The 26,466-nt window shown below is 37.2% G+C and overlaps 1 protein-coding gene across 1 annotated transcript; it reads right to left on the bottom strand.

Annotated features, from left to right (window-relative positions):
- Positions 1-17,605: 17,605 nt before the first annotated feature.
- TRAM1L1 (translocation associated membrane protein 1 like 1) lies at positions 17,606-19,514 on the bottom strand. The gene has a single exon (XM_026013467.2). The coding sequence runs from the start codon at positions 19,489-19,491 to the stop codon at positions 18,379-18,381; it is 1,113 nt and encodes a 370-aa protein (XP_025869252.1). The 5' UTR covers positions 19,492-19,514; the 3' UTR covers positions 17,606-18,378.
- Between the last annotated feature and the right edge of the window lie 6,952 nt (positions 19,515-26,466).

Genomic DNA, 26,466 nt, shown 5'->3' with positions numbered 1-26,466 from the left:
AAAAGAAGTTTGCAGGGAAAACACCACAGTTCTGAATCAGTTGAGTACTATCCTACATACTATATCATCTTGCAACAGGCAAGTTGGAAATTGCTGAGGATTCTGAGTAGCAGCCATATTTGGTCATCAATATCTCTTAACTTCTCCCTATTTCTGTTTTTCATACCAAAGCTGAGGGCCACTAACTGGCAAATACTAATTTGGAAACATTGAGGAAAGAAAGCCCTAAGAAATGTAGTACGTGAAAGGAGAGTAATACCACCTTTACCAAAGCACAAGAAAGATCTAGTATTTTAAACAAGACTTGATATTTGCTATCCTAAGGCATTGCTACTCAGCCTTTTTTATACTAGTAAATAAATAATTTGATTATTATTTCCATTATGATAATTTAGCATAGTTGTATAATCTAATTTGAAATTTTAGAGATAATGAATATTAAGCCTTCATTTCCTAATACATTTCCAGTACACTGAAGAGTACACTGAAATCTGCTATTATTTATGAAAAGTTGTTTTTCCTCAGCTTGTAACAATTAAATGACGTCCAAACAATTTTATTAGGTTGCTAATACAATGAAAACTATTGATTCTATCACTAATTTTTATATTAAGAATGTACTTATTTTTCTGTAAAATCAAAATATACGGTCATTTCTATTCTCTATTTTTCATGAGCACATAAAGCCCTTATTTAAAAAAAAAAGAGCCTATGAGACACATGGTGCCAATGCTTCTATGTTATACTTATGGTTTATATACATACACATATATGAGTGACTAAGCTCACACTCTCCCTCTCTTAGACACACACACATAGGTAGCACTTTTATCCAGGTTGGTTACTAAAGCTATCAGTAGAAATTCTCTATTCACAGAAACACAATTTTCTTATTAAACACCATGATTTTTTCTTTCTGAGCCAAATCCAATGTCTTGAACTACTGAAAATGATTTTTTGTTAGTACTGCCAATATTCCCAGAGTTAAAGCAGTGATGCTTTTCTTAAAATAATTCTGCCTTCTGGGCAACAGGCATTTTTCAGCATTAAATAAGAAAAAAAAATGGTTTTGTAGTTGCTGTTTTATTGTGTGTAGACCTGTGTTAAGATACTTTTAAAATGTCAAATCCAGATTGACAGAGGAAACACGCCAATGCTTGATATTTGATGAGAAGCTGTCAATCTGCCTCTCCCTGTCAAATTACCAGCCTCCCCTTAAGACTACTTTAGTAAGTGATAATAACAAGCAGTGCTCCACACATGAAGGTCTCAATCCTATATAATGTGTGTGTGTGTGTGTGTGTGTGTGTGTGTGGTCCAGGTGGATATGAGACAAGTTATTTATTATTTGGAAATTGAATATCATTCTCTTAATTCAGGTTATGGTAGGAACATTCTTTGTAGGTGAATCAATGATTCAGAAATACCATTCAGAGTTAGGCATGAAAAGGCAAGTTGAATTCCTTCTCCGTAGTAATTTCCATGAAAAATTGCCTCTTTGAACCTTAGGCTATGGTTTTAAGGGAAGTTTCTATTCCGTTATTTGCCATGGCAATACTCTTAGTATTTCTTAGCCTGTCATTTCATTTCATTTTTACTAAATATCGTATGTGTATAGGTGTGCATGTGACCGTGTGTAGCCAAGAACATGGAAAGGAATTGTTTGTCGGGATGTTGTAGCCCTATTTTACATTCTTACGCACACACACACACACACACACACACCTCATTTTAAGTGGTCATAGATTTCTCAGGAAATTACATAATTGCTAGTGTTTCAGAAAATGAAGGCAATTACCTAAATGTTTGAAGCCCTTTACCTCACCCCTAATCAAAACAAAATTTTAAAAAAGGAGGACATAATATTGCATTATTGCCAATACGGGAACCCAAAGAGATAGATACTTCTGCCCTGATTTCTGAAAGCTGCAACACAAAAGAGTGCTCTTACCCTGGACTTCTGATTTTAAACAAGTAGCCCAGAGATGAAACCGGGAGTATGCAGTTGACTCATAAAGGCAGATCCAGTTGAAGGGTCACTGGCGCCTGGCAGTGGCAGCAGCAATCTCAGGCAGCACTGTGCCACTGACCCTGACTGCTCCCGGCACTGTGTCCTTGGGTGCGGGTATGAAAGCCTAGAATTATTTTCTGTTTCCTCATTGTCTTCCTGCCCTCCAGATATCATGAGCTAATCACTTCATTTTGTATCAAAAGTTTTTTCTACCTAAGCTGGTTATTCTTTCTATTGCTTAAATTGGAGAACCTTGACTCGAAGATGATTTCTAAAGCTATATTCAGAGACACAGGCTAACTTAAAATTATTTTATCTTCCTGCTAACTTGAAGCTTTAATCACCATGCAGTTTTCATATAGATAGCCACTATTACTCTTTTCCTTAAGGTCTCTTTTGTCTGATATGAATATAGATACAACCACTTTTGTGCAGAATTTATGCGTAAATAAATATAAATTTATGTACACAACTGTGTGCGTATTGTATAAGTGTGTGTGTGTGTGTGTGTTCTTGGATTTCAAGATTTTTCATTCTTTATATTTTACATATGCTTCTTTTAAACAGTATAAAGATTAGTATTTTTTGAATCTTGTCTGGTACTCTATATCTTTTTTAGATTTTATTTATTTGAGAGAGTTAGCGAGAGAGAGAAAGAAAGAGAGAGAAAATGAGGGGGAGGGAGAGAGGGAGAAGCAGACTCTTCACTGAGCAGGGAGCCCAATGCAGGGCTCGATTCCAGGACCCTGGCATCATGACTTGAGCCGAAGGCAGATGCTTAACTAACTGAGCCAGCCAGGCACCCCTGGTACTCCATTCTTTTGCTAGAAGATTTGTATCATTTAGATTTAAGCTGACAACTGATAATTTTAATTATTTTATTTATTTTCCTGTTTTATGCTTTCTGTTGGTCTTGTTTAATTTTTATTTTTCTACCCTTCCTTTTTTGAATATTTGAATGTTTCATAATTGCTTTTTCATTTTTGCTTTTGAGTGAAACACTGTCTTAATAATTATTTAACAAAATTCTACTGTTAACAAACCCTCTGAAAATCCTGTTAATATTTTTAGAGCCCAGTCCAAGAATATACTTGGAGACACCTGGTTCTTCTCCTCCCTCCTACATTTTCTGACCTCAGAGGCTCCTAAGAAACTGAGTGTGGACACCGTGGCCACATGACTGTGCTCTGCTCAAAATCCCACCCATCTCTTCAAAGAGCCACCTTTCGGCTCCTCCTCAAGCCTGAGAGTGCAACAAGAATTACAGTGGGGTTATCATCCAGCCAGTGGCAGAAAAGCCTAGGGCAGAAAGCCTATCCTGCATAGGCCTAAAGAGTGACTTGAAGTTATTGAAGGGCACAATTCTGGGGTTCTATAACTCTACACAGCATAAGTAGAAGGAAATAGGCCCTAGGCTCTGATGGTCATATCCCCAAGTCCCCAGAGATTCAGAGCCCTGTCAGTTAGCCACATGTTAAGAAGGCCTGGAAAAGAAACCCTAAAGCCAAAGGGTTAGGACAGAAGTCACAGTTGCCATTAAGTGGCCTAAGAGTGGTACTATCTCCATGAAAAATACTTTCACAGCTATAGATTCCTAGTGACAATTTCTCTAAGTACAGAGATTCTCTCAGTACATTATCATCACTGTAAAGAATCAATTCTCAGATTCTCCTTTTTCTGATTTTAACTTCTTCTGTTCTAGCAATTTTTTAAAGATTATTTATTTATTTATTCATGAGAGACACGCAGAGAGAGGCAGAGACACAAGAGGAGAAGCAGGCTCCATGCAGGGAACCCAACGCGGGACTCGATCCTGGGACTCCAGGATCACGCCCTGGGCCGAAGGCCGTGCTAAACCACTGAGCCACCCAGGCGTCCCTGTTATAGCAATTTTTAAGACCATCTCTCTGAATTTAGTTTTCTGAAGTGACACAAGGATATGACTAGGCATATCTGTGTGTATGTGTATGTGTGTTTTGTGTTTGAAATTTATCAGGTTGTTGGATGTGAAGATTTATGTTGTTTGACAGTTCTGGAAAATTTCCAGTTGTTACCTTTTAAAATATGTTCTCTGTTCTCTTGCCTGTCTTTCTGAAACGCCAGTTAAACACACATTAAACCTTCTCATCATAGTCTTTATGTTCTGTTTCCTTGTGTTATTTTGGCATATTTTTTGACATCTCCTCCAACTTTATATGTTTCTAATTTGTTGTCTAACTACTTCATTGAGTTTTATATTTTCCTTGTTATATATATATTTTTTCTTGAACTTTTATTTTCTATACAAGTCAGCTACATAACATTTTATAGTTTCTGTTTCATGAAACTATGTTGAAGCTCATGTTATTTTTTTAACATACTAGTCATAGTTAAAATCCCTGGTACTTAGTACAAGAAATCTGTTAACATGAGTATATAAAAAGTCTTTTCCATCATCTACCATATGTTCATGATGCTGTGCTTTCTTGTATGCTTAATTATTATTTGATTTATTGTGAGATGCTTATTACTTTGTAAAATAACTTTTGGCAATGATTTAAACAATTTCCTGAAAAAATGAAAGAGGTTCCTTTTGTTAAATAATTTAGCCAATTTAATGTCTCCAATTCTTATTTCAAACTGTACTTTTGTTGAACCACACAGAAGAGAGCTCCTAGGAATAGATCTTGTCAGTTTTAGTGATTTACTTAAGCATTTGCCTTGGTAAAGACATTATCTGTCCAGCCTTAAAAATGCTATTTGGTGTTTTTAAGGGTTCTTTCATAGGTCCTTTCACATTTTTTTTAACTATCCATTCATAGAGATTTCATGAATATTTGACCATCTTTGAGATTTCAACCTCCAATCTGGCCGCAATTATCATCTACACAATGATGACTTTCCAAAGTATATTGATCTCCACCAGAGCTCTTTCTCCTCATTTCCTCATATTTTTGGAAATAATGATACTATTTTGATATTTTTGCTGCTTCAAGAGCATCTCAATTCAAAGTATCGAAAAATAAAATTGATGTTAGTCCACAAACTTATTTCTCCCCCTGCATTTTCTGTCTCAAAAACAGTAATTCAGTGGCTAGTTTATCCAAGCCAGAGAGCTAAAAGAAGAAAGATATTGATAAGAAATTAATCTCAGCTCAGTATAAAGTTCTTAGTATAATATTCCCTCACTTGAGCTCTATATTCTAACAATATTGCTGGCGCTCAAGATTTTCATGTCCCCTGGCAGTTCTGAGTCTTTCCGTGTGCTATTTGCCTGGAAAATGTGCACCTCACTGTTGGAACTGCCCAACCTCTACACTTTCCTACAGTTCTTATTGTCATCATCACCTCTTTACCTTCTTCCTTAAACTTTAAGATGAGACTAGTTTCTCCTATAGCATGAGTACTCCACCTAATGACATTGCTTATTCTAATAATAAGAATAAGCACCTTATTACACCTGCTTGTTAACCTTTTTCAGTGAGGGACTGTATTTCCTCACTGTTAGCTGTAGGCCTGAGCATGGTGTTGGCCATAGAAGGCACTTGGTTAACATTTGCTGAGTTGAGAGTTGAATTATACTTTTATACCAACTATAATCAATAAAAAATATAACTTAAGTGTCATCTTTAACAGGTCATTATACTGTATGCTGTGGAATTTAAGGCATATAATGAAGCATAAGACCTCTATACTCAAGTAGTTATAATTTAATTGGGCATAAATTACCTAAACCTATTATGACTGTAAGCAGATAATGAACAAGAAGCTGTTTACTGTTGTCAAATATGTAATACAAGGAACAATTCACATAGGAGATCATTGGAACATTTATCCTAATAATTCCTTGAAATTTTATCATACCTCTGTTCTGCTAAACCTTAATGAAGCTCAATTTCTTGCCTGTAAATAATACCATTTCCATGGTAAATAAGAACAGCCTTATCCAATTTGAAAAATAAATAACATTTTGCAAATAGATTCATTCAATTGCACAAATATTTTCAATTTCCTTCACATGCTTACATTCTAGTGAGGGAGCTAGTGATCAAAATATAGAACTTAAAGCAGCACAGTAAATGCCATGATGTCCCTAATCAGAATGTAATAGTATGTAATGGTCAGAACTAGCTTGAATAGCTATGAAGCTTTGATGTATTTGATGTTATAATAATGTATGGAATCTCATGAATAACATAAAACAAATCTAGATATGATTTTTCTAAAATGCCATTTAAATTTAGTATTTAGGTATTTTTTTCTGATACCTACAATCATATGAATCTTTTAACATCTCTATTATGTCTTAGTTAATAAAACAAATTTCAAGAATGATAATAAAAATGAAGAATTTAAGCCTTAATTATTTATGAATAATTTTGTCTTGTAAATTGTCATATATAGATTAACTTCACCAGAATCTTACATAGTAGGACTTTTTTTTCCAACACTTTAAAATAATATACTGGAGGAAAAAAGAACAAATTAAATAATGAGGAACTCTTAGTAACTTCAAGAATTTCAGGCTATTGTCATAATCACCAAGAGGATTAATCCTATAGTACAGAAACTAAAACATTTATATATATATATATAACATTTATATATTTATATAACATATAAATGTTATAAATATATAACATTTATATATTTATATATATATATATATATATATCTGTGTGTGTGTGTGTAAATATAGTGAAATGTTTCTTACAAGTTTTCTAACGTGTAAAAGTATCTCTTAAGAAAAATCCATGAGAATAGCTGTAAAGAAAAGGGCTTTTCTCCTCCTTTATGCTTTATTGTTTAAAACTAGAACAATTGATTTAAATTATTTCAGTCAATACCAAAATTGCTTTTTTTATGTAAAGCATGCCCTAATACATGCCAACTATTTTTCTTTTTAGAATAATTTAGAAGAAAACATTATTAGCCAGCTAATTCAATACTTTTTTAAAAGGCATGGTAATGTCATTCTCTGAGCCTGCCTGTAGGCAGTGGGAAGACAAGCATTTTTTGTTTGTTTGTTTGTTTTTCCCCCCTTAAGAACCTTGAAAACAGAGGCGAATAAATAGCATTTCCCCAGGAAGTAAATCAATCTTTGAGAATTTCCCAGAATACGTGCTGCTGGCCAGCAGCACTGCACATTTAGAGCACTCCCCAGCGAGCTGGAGGTCAACCTGATAACACCGCCTCGGTGGAGAGCGAGTTGGCACTTCAGGATAGATTTCCCTGCCAGAGCCTATTCCTGTTTGACACTTTCATTTGAAGAAACCCACTCATGGTTTCTTCTCTCCAAGGTTTAAAACCGAGATCAAGTATAGCTCTTTAATAATGTCACATTCCAAAGAATGACTCCGATAAGGGGATTGATTGTTCAAGGGCTTAGGTATTCACATAAGGACTATCATGCAGGGAGATAACAAGTCATGTGGTACAGAGATGCTGCCATCAGGGCGCCAAGAATGAATGCAAACAGCTGTCATAGAATTTCGTAGGAAATTCGAAGTGGGTATACGTGATTCCATTTCTGGTTTACAAATATTCTCATGCTGTCAACTATTCTCACTCAATCACGTGTTAAACTGTAGATGTGCCCACGTTTTTGCAAGTTGAACATGTGGAGTTTTTCAGAATGGTTTCCACACGATGTGTCACCCTGAATTGCCTTCAGTATGATGTATTTTGGTGGGCGAGTTGTTTTCTCCAGACCTCACCAATCAGATCAATTTTGTCAGGGACTTAATTCCAACAAGGGTGGCTTCGGGAGCTGTTGAGACTGCTTTATCACCTTCGCCTTCCTCTCTGTAATACTTGGTCACACACACTCTCCCGACTCGCTCTCAGCTGTTCTTCCCTCTAGCAGCCCCACGTCACCACAGATCAGCACCGAATGTTCCCGTTGCGCAAGGTTTTGCGCCCTCTCCCCTGCTGCCCTTCTCCCAGTCCACTGATTGCGCCGCGGGCCTGGGGCACTAGGCTCTCTGGCTCCCCCGAGCGCTGCGCCTCCGGGGCACGCTGCGGCTGAAGGCTTCCAGGGCAGCAACGCTGAGCTTCCTTTTTTTTTTTTTTTTTAATTTTTTTTTTTATTAATTTTTATTTATTTATGATAGTCACAGAGGGAGAGAGAGAGAGAGAGAGAGGCAGAGACACAGGCAGAGGGCGAAGCAGGCTCCATGCACCGGGAGCCCGATGTGGGACTCGATCCCGGGTCTCCAGGATCGTGCCCTGGGCCAAAGGCAGGTGCCAAACCGCTGCGCCACCCAAGGATCCCAACGCTGAGCTTCCTGACTTTATTCTTCGGAACGACTGGTCGAGACTGTGCGGTAGCCCTGATCTCTTGTCTCCCCAGGCACTCCCCTCTGCATCACTGTTGGGGCCCTTGTAGGAGGCGAGGCCCACTCCACCGCTGTATCTGTCTTTCCACGGCAACTTGACATCCTGCCTGTCTGGACAGCTTCTGGATATGGCCCTGTGGCTGAGCCTCATACTGTGCATACCAGTAACTACAGCCTGGCGCTGGGTATGTGATTTATCATTATATCCTCACTATCTGTCACCAAGTCTGGAAAATGAGCAGTGATATCTGAGGAATGGTTCCTGAGACTCACTTCTCTTCTAAGGAACACAGAGTGGAAGTTAGGCCTAAGAAGCCTGGGTTAGTTAGAACAGTTTTTTCATTTTAGAGAAGGTCGTGACTGCCAAAGTTGGAGCAAGCTCCAGCAACAGCCATGCCATTTTACCTGGAATGACTGTTTCATGTGGCACCTATGCATTGTAACAAATTGCCTAAGGAAACTTCAGAGATTCATGGAAACCTTCCCTTGCTGGCTTTTTTCTCATTATCTTTTGGACATCTTTCTCTCTCTACCCAATCACATGATTTTATCAGGCATGCTATGTAAGTTTGTTATGTAATGCTGTTCATCTTATGCTTCTGTTGTTTTATTTCATACTAATATGTATGTATGGGATAGAGTGGGAGGAGTTGCATTCAAAATATGTCCTTTTCATTAACACGTAATGATATTAAGAAGTCAGCCTGCAAGATATAGTGAAATTAGGTATTTAAGTAGTGCTAATGAATTCTCAGAGTCTTCGGGTTATTTTTTTATGAATTAGCATTATTGATAGGAATAATGAAGTTGATTAAAAACATCAGCAGGCCTTTTTCCTCTTGGTACAAATTTTCAAAAAAGCACACTTTCTTTTATTTTTTAACTTGTCATTAGCCCTGTTTAGTCCTAGTCGTGATAATTGAATGGAAAGATAGAAACGTCAATTAAAAAGAAAATACAGCTCAGAATCAAATGAACACCTGGTGCCTTTGAAATTCATTATATTATTTGAATTTGTTGGAAAGTAAGGAAAGGAGAGAAAAAATAACTAGGACCAAAAGGCAAAAATAAAGCAAAAAAAAAAAAAAAAAGATATCTGTACACTATGGTTAGAGATATGTTACTTTCAAATATCTTCTCATTATCTGCTGATGACAAACATAAATGCATGCAGTATTTGCTGAATTTTAGGTTGTAGCCATTTTCTTAGCTATTTGACTTTTTTTTTCCAAAAAAAATTAGAGATCTGTTTATAGTTTTGACTCTGCTATGTATAGATTAGATATAGCATTTTAAAATTTGCTATAGATATTTTAAATATATAAAGAGCTAAACAAAAAAATCTTGTAAGTGTACATTTTGCTTTTTAATATAGGCTTTAATCACTAGTATAATGAACATAAAATTTGTAGATATTAGATTTAACCCAGCTTCAGCAGGCCTATATTAATTTCAATTCTACCTTGGAATGTGGTGACATATATAAAAATCCTAGCAATTATTCTGTGGTTAAAAACCTTGTATAGGCTCTGAGTTAGTAGTTGTTTGAGTTCAGCTATTTTCTGATAAAAGTTTAAAGATATCTGGTGGTTAGTTGCTTGAATTTCTCTGAATAAATGGCCTAACAAGGTAAGATGGTTGAACCTATGGAAACCTAGAATTGTTTTAAAAAAATAAAACTTTAAAATCTTATAATGTTGATGTAAACTTACTTGTATGGGTAATGGGTATGTGTTGCATCATTAGAATTTAGGCATCTAAAATACTAGTAATTGAGAAGTATGGAATATATGCTAATAGAAATGGTAAGTTTTGCTTACTTGAATAAATTGTATTTGCACACATTTCGCAATCTTTCTGTTGACACTTTATTGTTCTTTTGGGATAATTACCCTCTGTTAGGTTGACAAGTTCTTTAATTGACAGAAATAGACATCCACCCAACCCTAACAAAATTATATGAGTTGTTTGTCAGTATGTTAGCCAAAGAGAGAGGCCAACTGCAAATGCTTAATTTAATGTCTTCTCCATTCAAATAATTTTAATTTTCATTTCTGGGAAAAATTGCATAAGTTAGAACAACACATATTGAAAAAAAAAAGGACAAGGATCAACTAACACCATCCTTTAAAAAAAAAAAGATTTTATTTATTTATTCATGAGAGACACACACACACACAGAGAGAGAGAGAGACAGGCAGAGAGAGAAGTGGGCTCCTCGTAGGGAGCCCGATGTGGGACTTGATCCCAGATTCTGGGATCACGCCCTGCGCTGAAGGCAGACACTCAACCGCTGAGCCATCCAGGTGTCTCAACTAACACCATCCTTTCAAATATTTTATACTACTACCTCTACTTGGATTTTAATGGTCATAATGGTAAATCTAATACCTACTATAATGCAATAATATAGAATAAAGGCAAGGAAATATAAACATCTCCTTATATGTGTCTGCTGCATGCAGATGTTTCAAAGGTTGCCTGGAGATATGTAAACCAGAGATTTAATTTAAAAGTGTTCTTTTCAAATCAGGAATTTATGTTGTATATGCCTTTCTTTGGTGGACTCATGTAATTGGGATTTGCTCTTGCAGCTGTCATCTCCTATTCTGATTTGTCTTTTTCAGTATTCAAATATACAGATATTCTTAATATCTTCTATCCTAAAAAAAAAAAAACTACTATAACAACAAAACCAACTCTCTTGACTCCACATCCCTCTTTGCTTATTGCATAAGAGGATCGTTTTTAAAAATATTTTATTTATTTATTCATGAGGGACAGAGAGAGAGAGAGAGAGAGAGAGAGGCAGAGACATAGGCAATGAGAAAGCAGGGTTCATGCAGGGTGCCCAATGTGGGACTTGATCCCGGAACTCCAGGATCCCACCCTGGGCTGAAAGCAGACGCTCAACTGCTGAGCCACCCAGTTGTCCCTCGTAAGAGCACCATTACTCTTTTCCATTTATCTGTTCTTCACAGAAACATTTGCTGGAGAGTATTTGTAGTATCATATCACATATCCTTCCCTCACATTCTCTCTTTAATCCATTCCAGTAGGGCTCTCATCCCCATCATTCCCCAGAAAGTGATCTTGCCAATGTCTCCAGTGACTTAAATGTTGCCAAGTGCAGACTTTTTTTTATTTCTAATCTTAAGGAGCTTGAACTCTCAGTAGTTTTGGCTAAAACTGATATCTTCATTCTCTTATTATACTTTTCTTTTCGGTTCCATAATGCTGTTTACCCTTATTTTTTGCCTATCTCACCAGCCATTACTCAGGTTTGGATTCTGTGACTGGTCCTTGCCTTAGTAATTTTCATCTTTCAAATATCACTGCTCTCCTTGTTCTTTAGCATTACAAAACTGCCTTTAAGGATGTGGATCAACTATCATATCTTTCATTCATGTGCATGTTAAAAATGGCATTCTGATTCATATATTGAAGATTTTGACAGTAGCTTCACATTTAGAAGCCATACCAGCTTAATTCTTAGAAAAAGCATTCAAGTTTCTGAGTTTAGCAAATCACAAAGACCATTAGAATGATGATACATGACTCTTGGACTTTTCTAAAGAAAAGTCCAATGTTTGGAACCATGGATTTCACTTAAATGGCTTAAGAACAAAATATTAAAGTTTATGTATGTTAGTTTTTGTAAGATATGTGTATGCCAATGAATAATGTGTACCCTGCCACAAATCAAGTTCATTGTCAGTCAACACACTTTAACTGTGTATGTCCACTCTCCTAAGAATTGTGCTAGATGCTAAGTTTAGCTTTTAAAGAATTTGGTACACCTGGATGGCTCAGTTGGTAGTACAGAGACTCTTAATCTCAGGGTCATAAGGTCAAGTCCCAGATTGGGGATGCAGGCTACCTAACATAAATAAAAATAAATAAATAAAATCTTAAAGAAAGGACTCATGATCCCAGACCTCAAACTGGTATGGGAGACTGACAATAAATCAATAATAAATACTTCAAACTGGAAAAGGGCATAAAAGGGAAAGGAAGTCAATATTAGAAAAGATAGCAAAAGAATGTTGTACTAAATTTTTCTTTTAATAGTGAAATAAAAGGTTATTTCAACTGAGCTCAACAAATTCTGAGAAATTACTAAGAGACACTATGTTAGTTAATGAGGATGGAATGATGAAGAATATATATTACTTGATACCAAAGGAGCTTATTTTCTAGTATTCATAACTACTAAAATGGTTGTTGATGCTCTTAAATTTTCCTAAATAAATGCTTAGCTCATTTACTCAATGTGAAATGTAATTTCGAATATGGTACAAACTGAATTTTTATTGGTAATGAAATTTACCTAGACCAATGTTTTCAAATGCTTTCATTATAAAGATCTATATTCAGAATTAACATATCAAGTTTTTACATGATATCATTTCTATTTTCTGTCATTTATGTAAGAAAATTAGTCCATAGTCCTAAAAATTTGATGACTCTTTAAAATAAGTCTGCATTTATTGAGAAGAGAATTTCTATACCTTTTATTTTTTTTTATTTTTATTTATTTATGATAGGCACACAGTGAGAGAGAGAGAGAGAGAGAGAGAGAGAGAGAGAGAGAGAGAGGCAGAGACACAGGCAGAGGGAGAAGCAGGCTCCATACACCGGGAGCCTGACGTGGGATTCGATCCTGGGTCTCCAGGATCGCGCCCTGGGCCAAAGGCAGGCGCTAAACCGCTGCGCCACCCAGGGATCCCTCTATACCTTTTAAATATAAGCATATATGTATCTGTGATGTGGATTATTTAGTCAAAATAATTCATACATTTGGGACAGAAATCCCTATAAAACATCAGCTAGATACAGAGGTGGAACTATTGCTCTGCTTGAACTATCTCACTTTTCCATTGCCTCCTTGCTAAGACATAAAGGAAAACTCAATGTTGTACATCTGCACAGTGTTTAAAAATGAATAGGGGAGAGAAGAATGAACAGGTGGGGCACTGAGGACTTTTAGGCAATGAAACTATTATGTACAATATAAATTAGTGGATATGTTAATAATGGGGAAGGTTGGGTAGGGGAGGGAATTAGGAGTAATATGAGGACTCTATTTTCTGCTCAATTTTGCTATAAACCTAAGACTTCTCCAAAAACTAGTCAATTAAAAAATAAACAACTTAAATACATAGGGGAAAATACCTACTTATGTATGTGCATACATGAATATGTATGCATCCATAAATGCACATATAGTAAATGAGACTATGTATATGAGTGTGTAATGACAGATCGATGATAGATATAGGCAACATATGAACCAGTCTATGCACATGTAATTTATGACACTGTATGATACATATATTTTCCATCTTCATAGCAGTTATTGAGATAACTGTCATTGTCATTTTAGAGACATACAATCCAATACTTATCAGATTATTACCATTCTTTGCTGAATTTATATCAATATAATGAAATTTAGGAACTAAAAGTGGAATGTGATGTGTGTTAAAGGTTTGCTTGAATTTAAAAATGAACAGAGTTAAATTAACAACACAGTAATGATGTACTAGTGTTGCTGTTAAGAAATATGGCAACACAATAATTCAGGCAAAAGATCTATTTTAAATAAAGGGAAAGTGAATTCTCAAATTTAAAGTAAAAAAATGATCAATTTCAACACCACCAACATCATTTACCAAATCAAGTCATGTCAGTGCTCAGGATCTCATGACTTGAGAAAATATGAGAAAACATTTCCTAGTGCTCAACTGAAATTTCACTTCAGCCATCATACACTTAAAGTTTTTACATCCCAAGATAGAATTCATATTTCCACATCTTACTGGTCTTATTGTCTAATTTAAATAAGCTGTCCCTCAAATCAATAAATACAAAGTTGCCAATATGAACATTAAAATATAATTTGTAAATTTGAATACATTGGTTTTAATACATTGTTTTCTCATTTCCTAAAATATGCAAACATCCCCCCAAGCAGTTTGCACATCAATGTATTTTTCAAATTGTTAAAAAAAAAAAAACAATAATTAGCTGACCCAATGCAGTAGCCCAAAACACATGATGGCACCTGCCAGGACTGGGGAAGAAGCAGGTGAATTGCCTTGGGAGATGGTCTACCATTTGACTTCTTTCATACTCATTGAATACCTAAAACTTCCAGTTTAATATTTGGAAGTGTGTGATTTTTTTTTAGATGATGGACTTATAATTTTTCTCCATAATTGACAGGAATTTACAGGTACTACTGTGTTTTATTCAGTGTGCATAGTTCCTCCTAAGATATGTTTGATTTAAAGATGGTGGTGAAAAAAACCCACAAAACCCTTCTATTTCCAGAGAAAATCAGGAGATGGGAGGGTGTGAATTCTCTGGTAATCTGATCTGTCATTAAGCCTCAATTTCTTCCATGTCCTCACTCATATTGTCTATCCTCTCCTGCCATGCCAGCCCCCCTTCTGTCTCCAGATTATATGGGTCTGGGCTCCCAAGAGGCATTCTCTGCCATAATACAAATACCCAGGTTCCAACACACTCCACAAGCCATATTCTCAAGGATATTTCCACATCTCAAGATGTTTTCACCTGCAAGAACTTCCTCTCAGGAACTGTTCCAATATGTCATTTCCTGTATAAAGCATCAGTAGTAAGTCTTTTATTATTTTACTATTCTCATTTAGTCTAATTATGTGAGAACTTAACATTTTACCCTTGTTTTTCCAAATTAAAAAGACTGGGATGCCTGGGTAGCTCAGGGGTTGAGCATCTGCCTTCTGGCTCAGGGTGTGATCCTGGATTCTGGGATGGAGTCCAGCATCAGGCTCCCTGCAGGGAGCCTGCTTCTCCCTCTGCCTATGTCTCTGCCTCTCTCTCCGTGTCTCTTATGAATAGATAAATAGATAGATAGATAGATAGATAGACAGATAATTTTAAAAATAATATCAGACTATACTCTGTCTTCAATAAATTTTAAATTATTAATGTTGCAAGTCATCTTCGTAAACCCATTCCAGGTTAATACACTATTGGCTATACATATTTCCTCTACAGGTAAACAAATACCAAAGAGAGATAAATGAAATATTTACAAGGTTATCGGGGTTTATTTTAATTGAAAGGAAATGGAGAATTATACTGATCACCAGGAAAATAACAGGGCTTAAAATTTGCTTGTCTTTTATGAAATATGTAGGTTGAAAAACACATTTACACTGTTTAGGAAAAATGGGAGACACTTTTAGTTGCTAGAATAATTTTCTTTTAAACAAAATTTACTTTGAATACATCCTAGAAAATCTATACCTGTAGACTTATTTAAGGAATAAAGTTTGGCAGTCATTAAAATTCAAATATCAGACATACCTTTATGACTTTTGCAACTTTTGGTGACTAGCTATTTGTGTTTTCTTTGAGCTAATGAATGCCTGCTTTAATAATACCTTGAGTAATCATAACGGAAATTTTGTTTCCACATGGTCCATTTTAACAGAAATCAAATTATCACACTAAGATCTATTGCAGGATATTTTTTTGGAGTGTAGTATTAAAGAGTGACTTAATTTGTATTGCTGAATGTCACTTGTAGCATTGCTACATAATTTGCCACAAATTTATACTCTGACAACTCATTTTTGTGGGGAGTTGAGATGTATACAGCATCCTTCCCCCTTTCTCTTTCCATAACCTTGCTACCTTTCATGAACCCGTATTTTACAAGAAATATGCTTTGCTTTTTTTCACAGGTGAAGCATGTAACCTAACTTGACCAATCAAACCAGTATACCCCTTTACCAAATGAGTTCACTAGAGGTAACTCTCAGTGTTCTGAATTCTAGAAATCTGGTTTTTCTCTCTTCTTCTCTACTATGTAGTATGCAGGTATGAAGTCTAGAACTGCTATAATCATTTGCTCACAAGCAGAAAGTTAATCTGAGAGGGACCAAGCCAAGAAAATCCCAGGGAAATCCATCTAGGCCCTAATCATATTTAGTGTTAAGTCCAATTTAACTCTTGGAATTGTCAGTTACATGAGCTAATTTTCTTGTAATCATTTACCAGTTTGAGTCAGGCCTGTAATTACTTTCAGATGAAGTATATAATGGATAAGAATTTTGTGGAACACATGGGTGGCTCAGTTGTTGAGCATCTGCCTTGGGCCCAGGGCATGATCCCAGGGTCCTAGGATCAAGTCCACATCAGGCTCCCTGCAGGGAGCCTGCTTCTCCCTCTGCCTATGTCTCCGAGTCTCTCTCTCTCTCTCTGTGTCTCTCATGAATAAATAAATAAAATCAAAAAAGAAAAGAAAGAAAAGAAAAAAAGAAAAGAGAAAAGAAAAAGTTGTTACCTTGAGTGGGGCTACAAGGTAACAGACTAGAACTCCTTAAAAGTGAGGCAAGTGAGAAAGACCACTCTGTTACATGAGAAGTTGAAAATCTTTAAGATTGCACAATGGTTGGTTAAAGTGGAGTTATTTAATTTGGGGGCCTCAGGGCATGTGCTACCAACAAGACAGCAACTGAAGGGATGGGGGAGTAGAATGATGGATTCTATAGTCTAAAAAGAAACAATCTTGCTTTGTTATGTACTTCTCAAAGCAATGAGAAAATAAAGCTTGGCCAAGAGTGGCTCTTCTGTCTTTAATCTACAAGTATACTAAATTTAATTTCCAAAGACCTCCATGACTGGAAAAGCCAAATTACCCACAATAAACCAAATAGAAGGCTATCAAAATCAAAGATGAGAGATGTCGTGGGACAAAAGAGAAGAATGGGAAATCTATGGCCTTATGCTAGCATATTTTTCAGGCATTGTCTCCTGAAAAAAAGCATAAATACTCACATTATGGAAAAGAAATCAAAATGAAGGTTGAGAAAAGGAGATAAATAAAATACCCACTACAGGCCATTCTTTCTATTGGGTTCAGTAATGATACTATCTATACAACTATATACCCACATACACTTTAGTATACCACATATCCAAAATGGGGCTCATATAGATGAATGTTTCCCAATTAATGATGTTAGCAGCGCTATATTTATAACAGTATTTTTGGCAAGACTTTCATAAGACTACCTACCTAATTTTCAAACTACTTTAGGTTAGTGTGTTTTCCGCGTGTAATTTGCTGACATCCTTTTTATAGATATAAGTAAGCGTTGTTTTTCAAAATGATTTACAGGTTAAACAATATTTTTCCATGATGCTGTGGATACCAAACTTATAACAAGCCTCAGTAAGAATATTTTTTTAAAAACATAGCAAAAAACACTAAGTCCGATTTCCTTTTACAGTAAATATTTAATTTTTTTTATTCCTAGTTTACAAGGGTTTCAAATGGACAAGAATGATTTGCCTCTCCAGTAACACTCTTATATTAATTCAAGATATTTCAATTCAATATATGGTAATAAATTTCCACATATTACCCATTAGTGTTTTTTTTTTTTTTTAATGGGGATGTAACATCAACAACCACTATCTATAAAACGCATCATTATTTTGGTGGTTTTAACAAATGTCTTCTCCAGTTGTAAGTTCTAAAAAAAAAAAAAAATCAAACAAAATTTTAAAAATTCTAAGAATTAGAGAACACTGAAAAACGTAATGAAGTTGAGTTCCACCTTTATAATAATTCCGTTTTACCCTAAAGGGGACTATTCAAAAATGTGACATCGCTCTACCAGACCACCTTGCGACTGCTCTAAAAGATTGGCGGGGGCAAGAAACTGTGTCACTGATAGGCGGGATTTTTTAGTCCTCTCTGCAAATCATTAAGAAAATGTTCCAACGCAACAAAACCGAATATGGTGGCGATCCCTGAACCATCTTGATGATGAGTAGCTTAGTCTATATCAAAAAAATTTCCCCACTCATAATAATCATCCTCCCCTCAAATGCCTTAAAAAAAAAAAAAAAGAATACATTACACAGAACTGTAACAAATCGAAGACAGCACGAGTTATTTTCAAGAACAGAAAAATCTCTAGCGCACAGATATGTAATAGTGGAGCAGACTTCTTTGGGGCCAGTCATCAATCAGCTTGGAATTCCTTAGGAAGATTTCTCTTTCCTTTTATGGGGAGAGTCTACTCTGTTTGCAGTTGCCACACCATTTTCTGTTCCTTTTCGAGAAGACCTCCCTTTAGTCCGCTTCTTCTTCACACTTGGGGCCTGCAGGGTAGTGTCTTCCTCCATCCACCTCTGAAGCTGGACATTAAACAAATTCCAGGTGATGTACGCTTGGATGGTGCAACTGGACGAGAGCACCGCGATTTTAGCGGCCAGCACGTTGACGTCCCCGGCGGTGGCGTCGGAATTCCGAGCCTGCCCTCCGGCCAGGTGAAAGCCAACAGTCACCACCGAGACGATCAAAGTCACAAACCGGCCCAGGATGAACACGACGGCCCACAGGGAAAACTCCTTGTGGTACTTGTCGTCACTGAAGTAGAACAGGTCACAGATGTGGGAAAGGAGTTCCACGAAGTAGTGCATCATCAAGAGGACGAGGCCCAGGTGGTTCAGGTACAGCAGGTAAGCTCCGGCAATGTGGAAGAGGTGAAGGCCGATGTAGACCAGCTGGCGCGGGACGTCCTGCTTTTTGATCCTCTGGAAGTAGAGCTCAGGGAAGGCGTGGAACCAGTACGCCAGCTGGGATATGTAGAAGAACTTCATCTGGAAGGTCATCATGTTGTGAGGAGGGGCCCTCCATAAAAGGGTTGGGTCCGACAGGCAGTTTTCCGAGACTAGGATGAATGTGCCCCAGACGCAGGACACGAGGTAGAACGCGCTAAACTGGCCGGACTCGTTAAAGCGGCTTTGTTTCGGTTTGGGGAACTGCATTCGCCTGTTGATTCTGTCCAGCACGTACTCCTGGATGGTGGCGTGGATGATGATCGCCACCAGCATGTAGAAGAACACCGTGGCCAGGTCTTTGATGCCGTAGTAGTAGAGGAACTTGGGCGCCGGGGCTCGTCCCTCGGCCGCGGGGAAGGGGACGCTGTGCTGCAGGGTGATGAAGACGATGGAGGCTTCGGCCGTGCCCTCGAACATCAGCCCCAGCACGAAGAACATCCCCACGCAGGCCACGAGGTCCGCGTGGTTCTGCAGGATGAATTCGTGGCTCAGCACCGGGGGGTTCTTGGCGCTCTTCTTGCGAAACGCCATGGTAGCGCTGCCCAGACGCTCGCCGACGAGCCGCAGCGGCCTCCTCCCCGCCCCCCGCCCCCCGCGGCCGCCGCCGCCGCCGCCGCCGCCGCCGCCCCCGCCCCCCCCGCCGCCGCCGCCGCCGCCCTCCTCACCGCGCCGCCGCCGCCGCCGCCGCCGCCGCAGCAGCAGCTCCGGGGGCTTCCCGCCCCATCCCCGAGCCAGCCCCGGGTCGCCGCGGCCGCCCGGAGAACGGCAGTCACAGGCGAGGGCCGGGCCGCACTGAGCATGCGCGCCCGGCCCGGCCGAGGCAGGGAAGGAAATCGAGCGCCGCGCCCCTGCCCGGCGCCAGGCCCGGGCTTGCGAGCGTGGATGCGAGCGTGGATCGGCGGCTCCCGGCCCCGCCGGCGCCGTCGAGCGGCTTCGGGGGAGCTCGGGGCAAGGCGGGACGGCCCCTCCGGTCACGCGTCGTCACCGCGGTGATTGCGAAGACCGCGTGAGCGGGGACGACGGTAACACGGGGGGCAGCGGACTCGCGAGGCGCTCGGCGTTGGCCAGGTGCCCCCGGGCTCCGCTTGCGGTCCTGAAAGCAGCCTTCCTGGAGGACGCGAGGGGCCAGACCGGGTGCCAGGCGCTTTCTAGATTTAGGTTTTCAGTGTATTTATTTATTTTTTTATTCATTCATTCATTCATTCGTTCGTTTATCTATTTATTTATTTATTCATCTATTCATTCATTTTTCATTCAATCATTAATTCATCTATCTATTCATTTATCTATTTATTTATCCATTCATTTATTCATTCATTCGTTCGTTTAGCTATTTATCCATTCATTCATTTATTCATTCATTTATCTATTTATTCATTCATTCAATCATTCATTCATCTATTTATTCATTCTTTTAATCATTCATTCATTCATTTATCTATTCATTTATCTATTTATCATTTATTTATCTATTTATCCATTCATTTATTCATTCATTCGTTTAGCTATTTATCCATTCATTCATCCATTTATTCATTTATTCATTCATTCATTCATCTATTTATCCATTCCTTTATTCATTCATTCATTTGTTCATTTATTCTCTCAATCATTCATTCATCTATACATTTATTCATTTATTTATTCATTTATTCATTCATTCATCTATTTATCTATCTATTTATTTATTTATTCATTTATTTATTTATTTTTACAGGTGAGAAGCCGAGGGACGAGACGTTAAGTAATATGCCCCAGATCACACAGCTGGTAAATACGTCAGAACCAAGGTTTGAATCCAGTCCGGATCCAGAGCATGGGCTCTTTACTACTGTACGGTTATTGCCTTTTATTGTCAGTCGTCCACGCGTGGAAATATTTTGCTACAGCAAGAACGAAGCAGGCTAAAAAAAACAAAAAACTAGTTCGCAGCGTTAGCAATGATAACAACTGTGACATTAACTGTATTTATTGTATCTTCAGAGGGTGAGTTGGTGGTTGGGAGGCGAGAACTATTTGTCAGCACATGGGAGAAGGCATTTCGGCTATAAAGCCCAAAACTGATTTTCCTTACTCAAGCAGATGAGAACCTCCTGTTTCATTTTTATGACTGTTGCATATAAATGTGCTAAAATACACATATTGGAAAACAGCTTCTTTTGTAAATGCTAATGCCTTACTCTATTCAAATATCATGTCAGGTTCCAAATTTCTCTTTGAATCCGGAGCCATTTTCTTGTTTCTTCTGGGGCCCATGACATCATAATCATTACTGATAGTTAAAATTTGAAGTTTGGAACATACATTTCAAAAGAAAAGTGCCACAGAATTTAAAGAATAGAGCTCACATTAAATTTAGAGTGGCCAAAGTGCCTTTTACCACTGTTTTTCTCTGCATGCTGTGCACTAACAAAAGATGCAGTCCAACTGGTGTAATTACTTCTAAGGTATTGAACAAATACTCTGGATCAATGTAGTGTGCCTACATTTCTTAGAGCATGAAATTTGTTGTGGACACTGCTCCTGAGTTAGGGAAGGTACTATGTATTGTACCATATAAGAATTCTCCATTTGGCCTTCCTAGCTGTTACTCCCAGCTGTTGACCCTAACAGCTCAATTACGAATGCTATTTGGGGTTAACAAAATCAGGAAAGAATTACAAATAGAGATGCAAAAATTAGGGCATCAAAAACTGAAGAAGAAATCAAACTTGTTGGAAGTTGTCAGGAGGAAACAGTCAAGGAGAATAGTGCCTTGTGGGAATTACCAAGAGTTTATTCAGGAAAATACATATTTACCTTTTTGAAATGAATCATTTTAAAACAGAATTCATCAGTCTTTCTGTAAGAATACACAATGACTATGCTTATTTTGTGGCATACTAACCGAATATAAAAAATACGTTGAGTAGAAACTTGTGTTTGTCTTTCTGTTTGGCATAACTTTTGACAAGCCTTCCAACTCTACCTATGCAAACGTTTTGCCTTCAGGAAAGGTCCATATCAAAGTGAAGAGCATAAATGCTTATGCATAGATATGAACTGTTATTTTATTACTAAAAGGAAGAAAGGCCATTATAAGTTAGTATAAAATTGTCTCTTAACTGTCTCTTGAAAAAACCTTTTCCCCTCTTACTTTCCTTGTTTTTTAAATAGAGAAACTTCTTTAGCTATATATCTTCCCTTTCTTTGAGTTTGTAACACCAAATGATGTTCTGTAGTTTGAAGTCCGCTTAAGCTTTACTGTAAATATAGTTCAAGGGCTTGAGTTTTTTATTTAGGTTTCACACTAACATCCTTATAAAAATAGAAAAATGTCAAATTTCTGAAATTATTGGAATCTGTAAGACTATTATAGTAATATATAATATGATGTTCGTTTCCAGTAGTTTTATTGGCACTTTTCTCTGACAAAGAATAAAGTGCATATAACAATATTTTCAAAAATTTTGATAGTCAATATAATGATATTTAACTTCATATATTTGGGGAGGGGGTATTCCTCCTTTATGCACAGTCCTCTGCCTAGGCTAGATATTCATTTTTTTAAATAATAAATTTATTTTTTATTGGTGTTCAATTTGCCAGCATACAGAATAACACCCAGTGCTCATCCCGTCAAGTGCCCCCCTCAGTGCCCGTCATCCACTCACCCCCACCCCCCGCCCTAGATATTCAATTCAAATGGAGACTTCTGCTTTCTGTCATGATGGAATAACTGGTTAATTGGTTGAACTTACACTCCTACTGTAAATAATTGGCAGATTAGACGACTTATATGAAATAATTTGTTTTCATACATTGGGAAGCATCAGACTATAATCACTGACAGAATGGAGACAAGTGAAGTGAACCCCACACAATTGACCTAATTTTCTGCCTGGAAGCATTTTCCACTGTCCAGGTGTCACCAGCTATACCCCAAGGCCTGACTGCTCCCCTCCTTGTCCTTCCAATCTTTGTCCCACATTCTTCCCTAAGCTCTTCTTTCTAGCCTATCTCTTAATTCAGGCAGATGGAAATGGAAACCACCCCTGAAGCCATAGCAACTGCCCTGACAAAACCTCCAGTCAGCCCAGACCACCCAGATAGTTTGACTGTCATCCCTCACTTGTGCCAGCACACAGGGACCTTGGAGTGACTCTAGAATGATCAACAACTACCTTTACTTCATTATAATACTAAAATCTCCACCCAAGGAGGAACACAAGCCTCATTTACATAGCATACAATGTGTGTATATAGCCATGTTTCCTTAAGGCGCATGTGCGAACTTAGGCCCACCTTGACATCCAATGACAGGGCTTCCCTATCTGAATATTCATTCTAATCCTAAATAAAAGGAACCCGTCCACTCTTGTTCAGGGAATCACAGCCTTGGAAGCCATTCCTTGTGATCTCCCTATTTGTTGTAAATAAAAGTTTTCTTTGTGACACAACTCAACCTGGTACAAATTCACGGTGGTTGGTTCAGTTACACAGGGAGGGGAAATCTAAGAAGAGCCTGGAAACCTTGCTGAATTGAGGAGAGACAAGAGTTAGGACATGCTAGAGCCTCTGATTGGCTAGGCATAATAACTACAGAGAAAGTTAGGCCTTTAAAGTGCTCCAGAAATCTGTGAAAGTGTTCTCTAGACACTGCTATTAATATTAAGTCCTATGTGCATAAGGTTAAAATATGTAAGACCAACCAAAGACTGGTGGAGGAAATGTAAAAGTTTCCAAGGATCCCAAGAGGACTAGGAGACTTTCAAGTTTGGAACTGTTAGAAATTAGAATTTTCTGGGAATTCTTGTGAAACTCTACTTCAGTAGAGTCCCAAGAAAAGTAAGGCTAAAGTTGCCCTTGGGAAAAAGCTAATTCCCATTGCCCACATAAAGTTTTCAAGAAGCCTTGAAGAGATCAAGGTTCCCTGAAAAGAACTTTACTGGCTGCCAGAAATATCCAGCCCTCAACAATGTGAAATTCATATTGTTTAGCATCTAATAAAAATTATGAGGCAAAGGCTGAGTTCAGCTGGAACTATTTTATTGGAAAGCCTATTTGTGGCCTCTCCATGTGGCATTGTCATAGAACAGTGGCTTCAGGCCCTAAGAATGAGTTTTCTTGTGAAACACAGATATTTTATGGCCTTTCATGACCTAGCATTAGAAGTTATGTCCTATCACTTTTCTGGTTACAGTGGGCACAAAACTTTCAGGCTTAAGATGGGACAGGTATAAGAGGAGGTGGGAAGCACAGACATTCCCTCCATAAGAAGTGTACCACACAGGATTTGTAGGTAATTTTTAGGTAGCCACATTCTTTCCTTTGGTAACAAACACTATTTCCTTTCACAAGAAATATATACTGTTCTTCCCCATGCAAACAAAATTCTCATCCCAATATACCAACAGTCTCAAGTTTATTAGGTAGGAACTTGAAAGCTAAATTAGATCCAGGCACTGAAAGGCTCTTTGGGCTCTTTCTTTGTTACACTTATTCTTGATCTGAGAACATGTAACTAAAGAAAAGTTTCTGACTCCCATACACCAAAGGCATAGGAAAAATGTCATAATCACTTCCATTCAAGAAGTGGGCAGATGGGATGCACACAAGAATCACTGGTCAAGGTTAATTATGAAATCTATCTCTAAATTCCCTAAATCTTTGACATGAACCCAGTCTTCCTCCCTGGGAAATGGTGGAAGATTTTATATATCTGTATGTATATATATATATATATATATATATATGCCCTTCAAAAACACAGACTTCAAGTTGATTTTTTTGTAAGTTTGCATATTTTAAAAGATAAAAGACCCTGGAAGCTAAATAATGTTAATTTGTTCATGTTAATTTTTGTCTTTGTGATGTAATTGTCAATTATACTATTAATTACAGAGTATCAACTGTACTTTGGTACTTCAAAGAATTAACATTCCATCAACTTTTTAGTAGAACCAGGAGAAGAATGGAAGGATCAGTGTCTGAGTAACCATTACAGAGAATTGCCACATATTGAGCAAAGTATCTTGTAAAATGCTATATTGATTTTGTTATGAGAAACATTTGATTAAAAAGTAGAAAGCCCCACTATAATTCAGGTAGTATATCTTAAATCAAGACAAATAATTAGTTTTTTTCATTAGGTATGCAATATAACATTTTGATGTCAGTATTTTATAACTTATCACTTATATAAATAGCTTAGCTGAAAACATCTTTTCAATTACTTATGTGTTTTTTTGAAATGTAATTTTCCAAAAAAGATTAACTGATATTGATTGTGATGAAATCTTACAACATATGAAGTACACTAGGAACGCCATGATTCAGACATTGCTGGTAGCTCAGTCGGTTAAGCATCTGACTCTTGATTTCAATTCAGGTCATGATCTCAGAGTCCTGAAATCAAGCCCAGCATTGGGCTCCATGCTGGGCATGGAGCCTACTTAAGGTTCTCCCTCTCCTGATGCCCTTCCTGTGCTCTCTCTCTCTCTCTCTCTCTCTCAAACAAGTAAATAAACTATATAATATAAACATTGCCTCATTTTTTAATATTTTTCTATCTCACAATGAAAAAGATATATTTGTATAGCTCTGTAATACAAACCTAATCATGCAAATTTGGATAACTCAAGTAAATGAAATAAACAGTCAAATGCTAGAATTCAATAGCATTTAAAGAAGCAATATGTTGGGAAAGAACTGCTTCAAAAATCAGACTCTAGTCACTTTAAATCAATGTTTCTAATTAGAATAATAAATAGTCATAATTAACTGAGATCACCAAATTCTTAGCTCCATTAAACAAAGCATAATACAATTTAGCTTGTGCATGAAATTATAAAGTCTCCTGAGATTTGACTGATTCAGTCTTGAGTAATTCAATTAAAGAGATTTTTATTATATTTAAGTCATTCTATAACTGATAAGATATGTGAAAATACAGGCTTTAAGAAAAACACACTGAGGAATATGATTGAATATTGAACAGATGAGGAAAAATTTCAACATAGCATTTCTAAATTCTAAAATGCCTTTTGGCAAATGTATTTATTAGTTACATGGCAAGTAAAAATAATACAAAGCATTGTCTAAGCATAAACTCCTGAAATAGGTTAACAAGGGCAAACTCATTAAAATAGCATAATTGGTAAAAGTTAAAATCAATATTTAGTAATTAGTTCTGTCAAGTACCACCTCATTGAGCAAAATAACCTTGAACCCAGCTTACAGGGAGATCTTGAGGACACAAACTATATATATATAAAATAACCCAGTCTTCCTCCCTGGGAAAATTATATACATAATATATATATATTATGCCAATATATATATATATATATATATTATGTATATAATTATATATTATGTATATAATTTGCAGATAGCTAGTGAAAAACTGCTTGACAGAGAAGATGGATAAGACAATGGATGGCTGCTGTAGATAGGGTGGGCATAGGGGAGGTCTAATCTCTTTGAATAGGATGTATTTGCGTAGATATTTTCTTGAAGTTAGGG

The sequence above is a fragment of the Vulpes vulpes genome, chromosome 4, assembly GCF_048418805.1.
Source record: "Vulpes vulpes isolate BD-2025 chromosome 4, VulVul3, whole genome shotgun sequence".
Classification (NCBI taxonomy): domain Eukaryota; kingdom Metazoa; phylum Chordata; class Mammalia; order Carnivora; family Canidae; genus Vulpes; species Vulpes vulpes.
Note: the sequence above shows the minus strand (reverse complement) of the source record. Positions and strands in the feature narration are given on the sequence as shown.

What these genes read in the sequence shown, in the direction of transcription:
- TRAM1L1 (XM_026013467.2), bottom strand. Translation starts at nt 19,491, where the DNA reads ATGGCGTTTCGCAAGAAGAGCGCCAAGAACCCCCCGGTGCTGAGCCAC.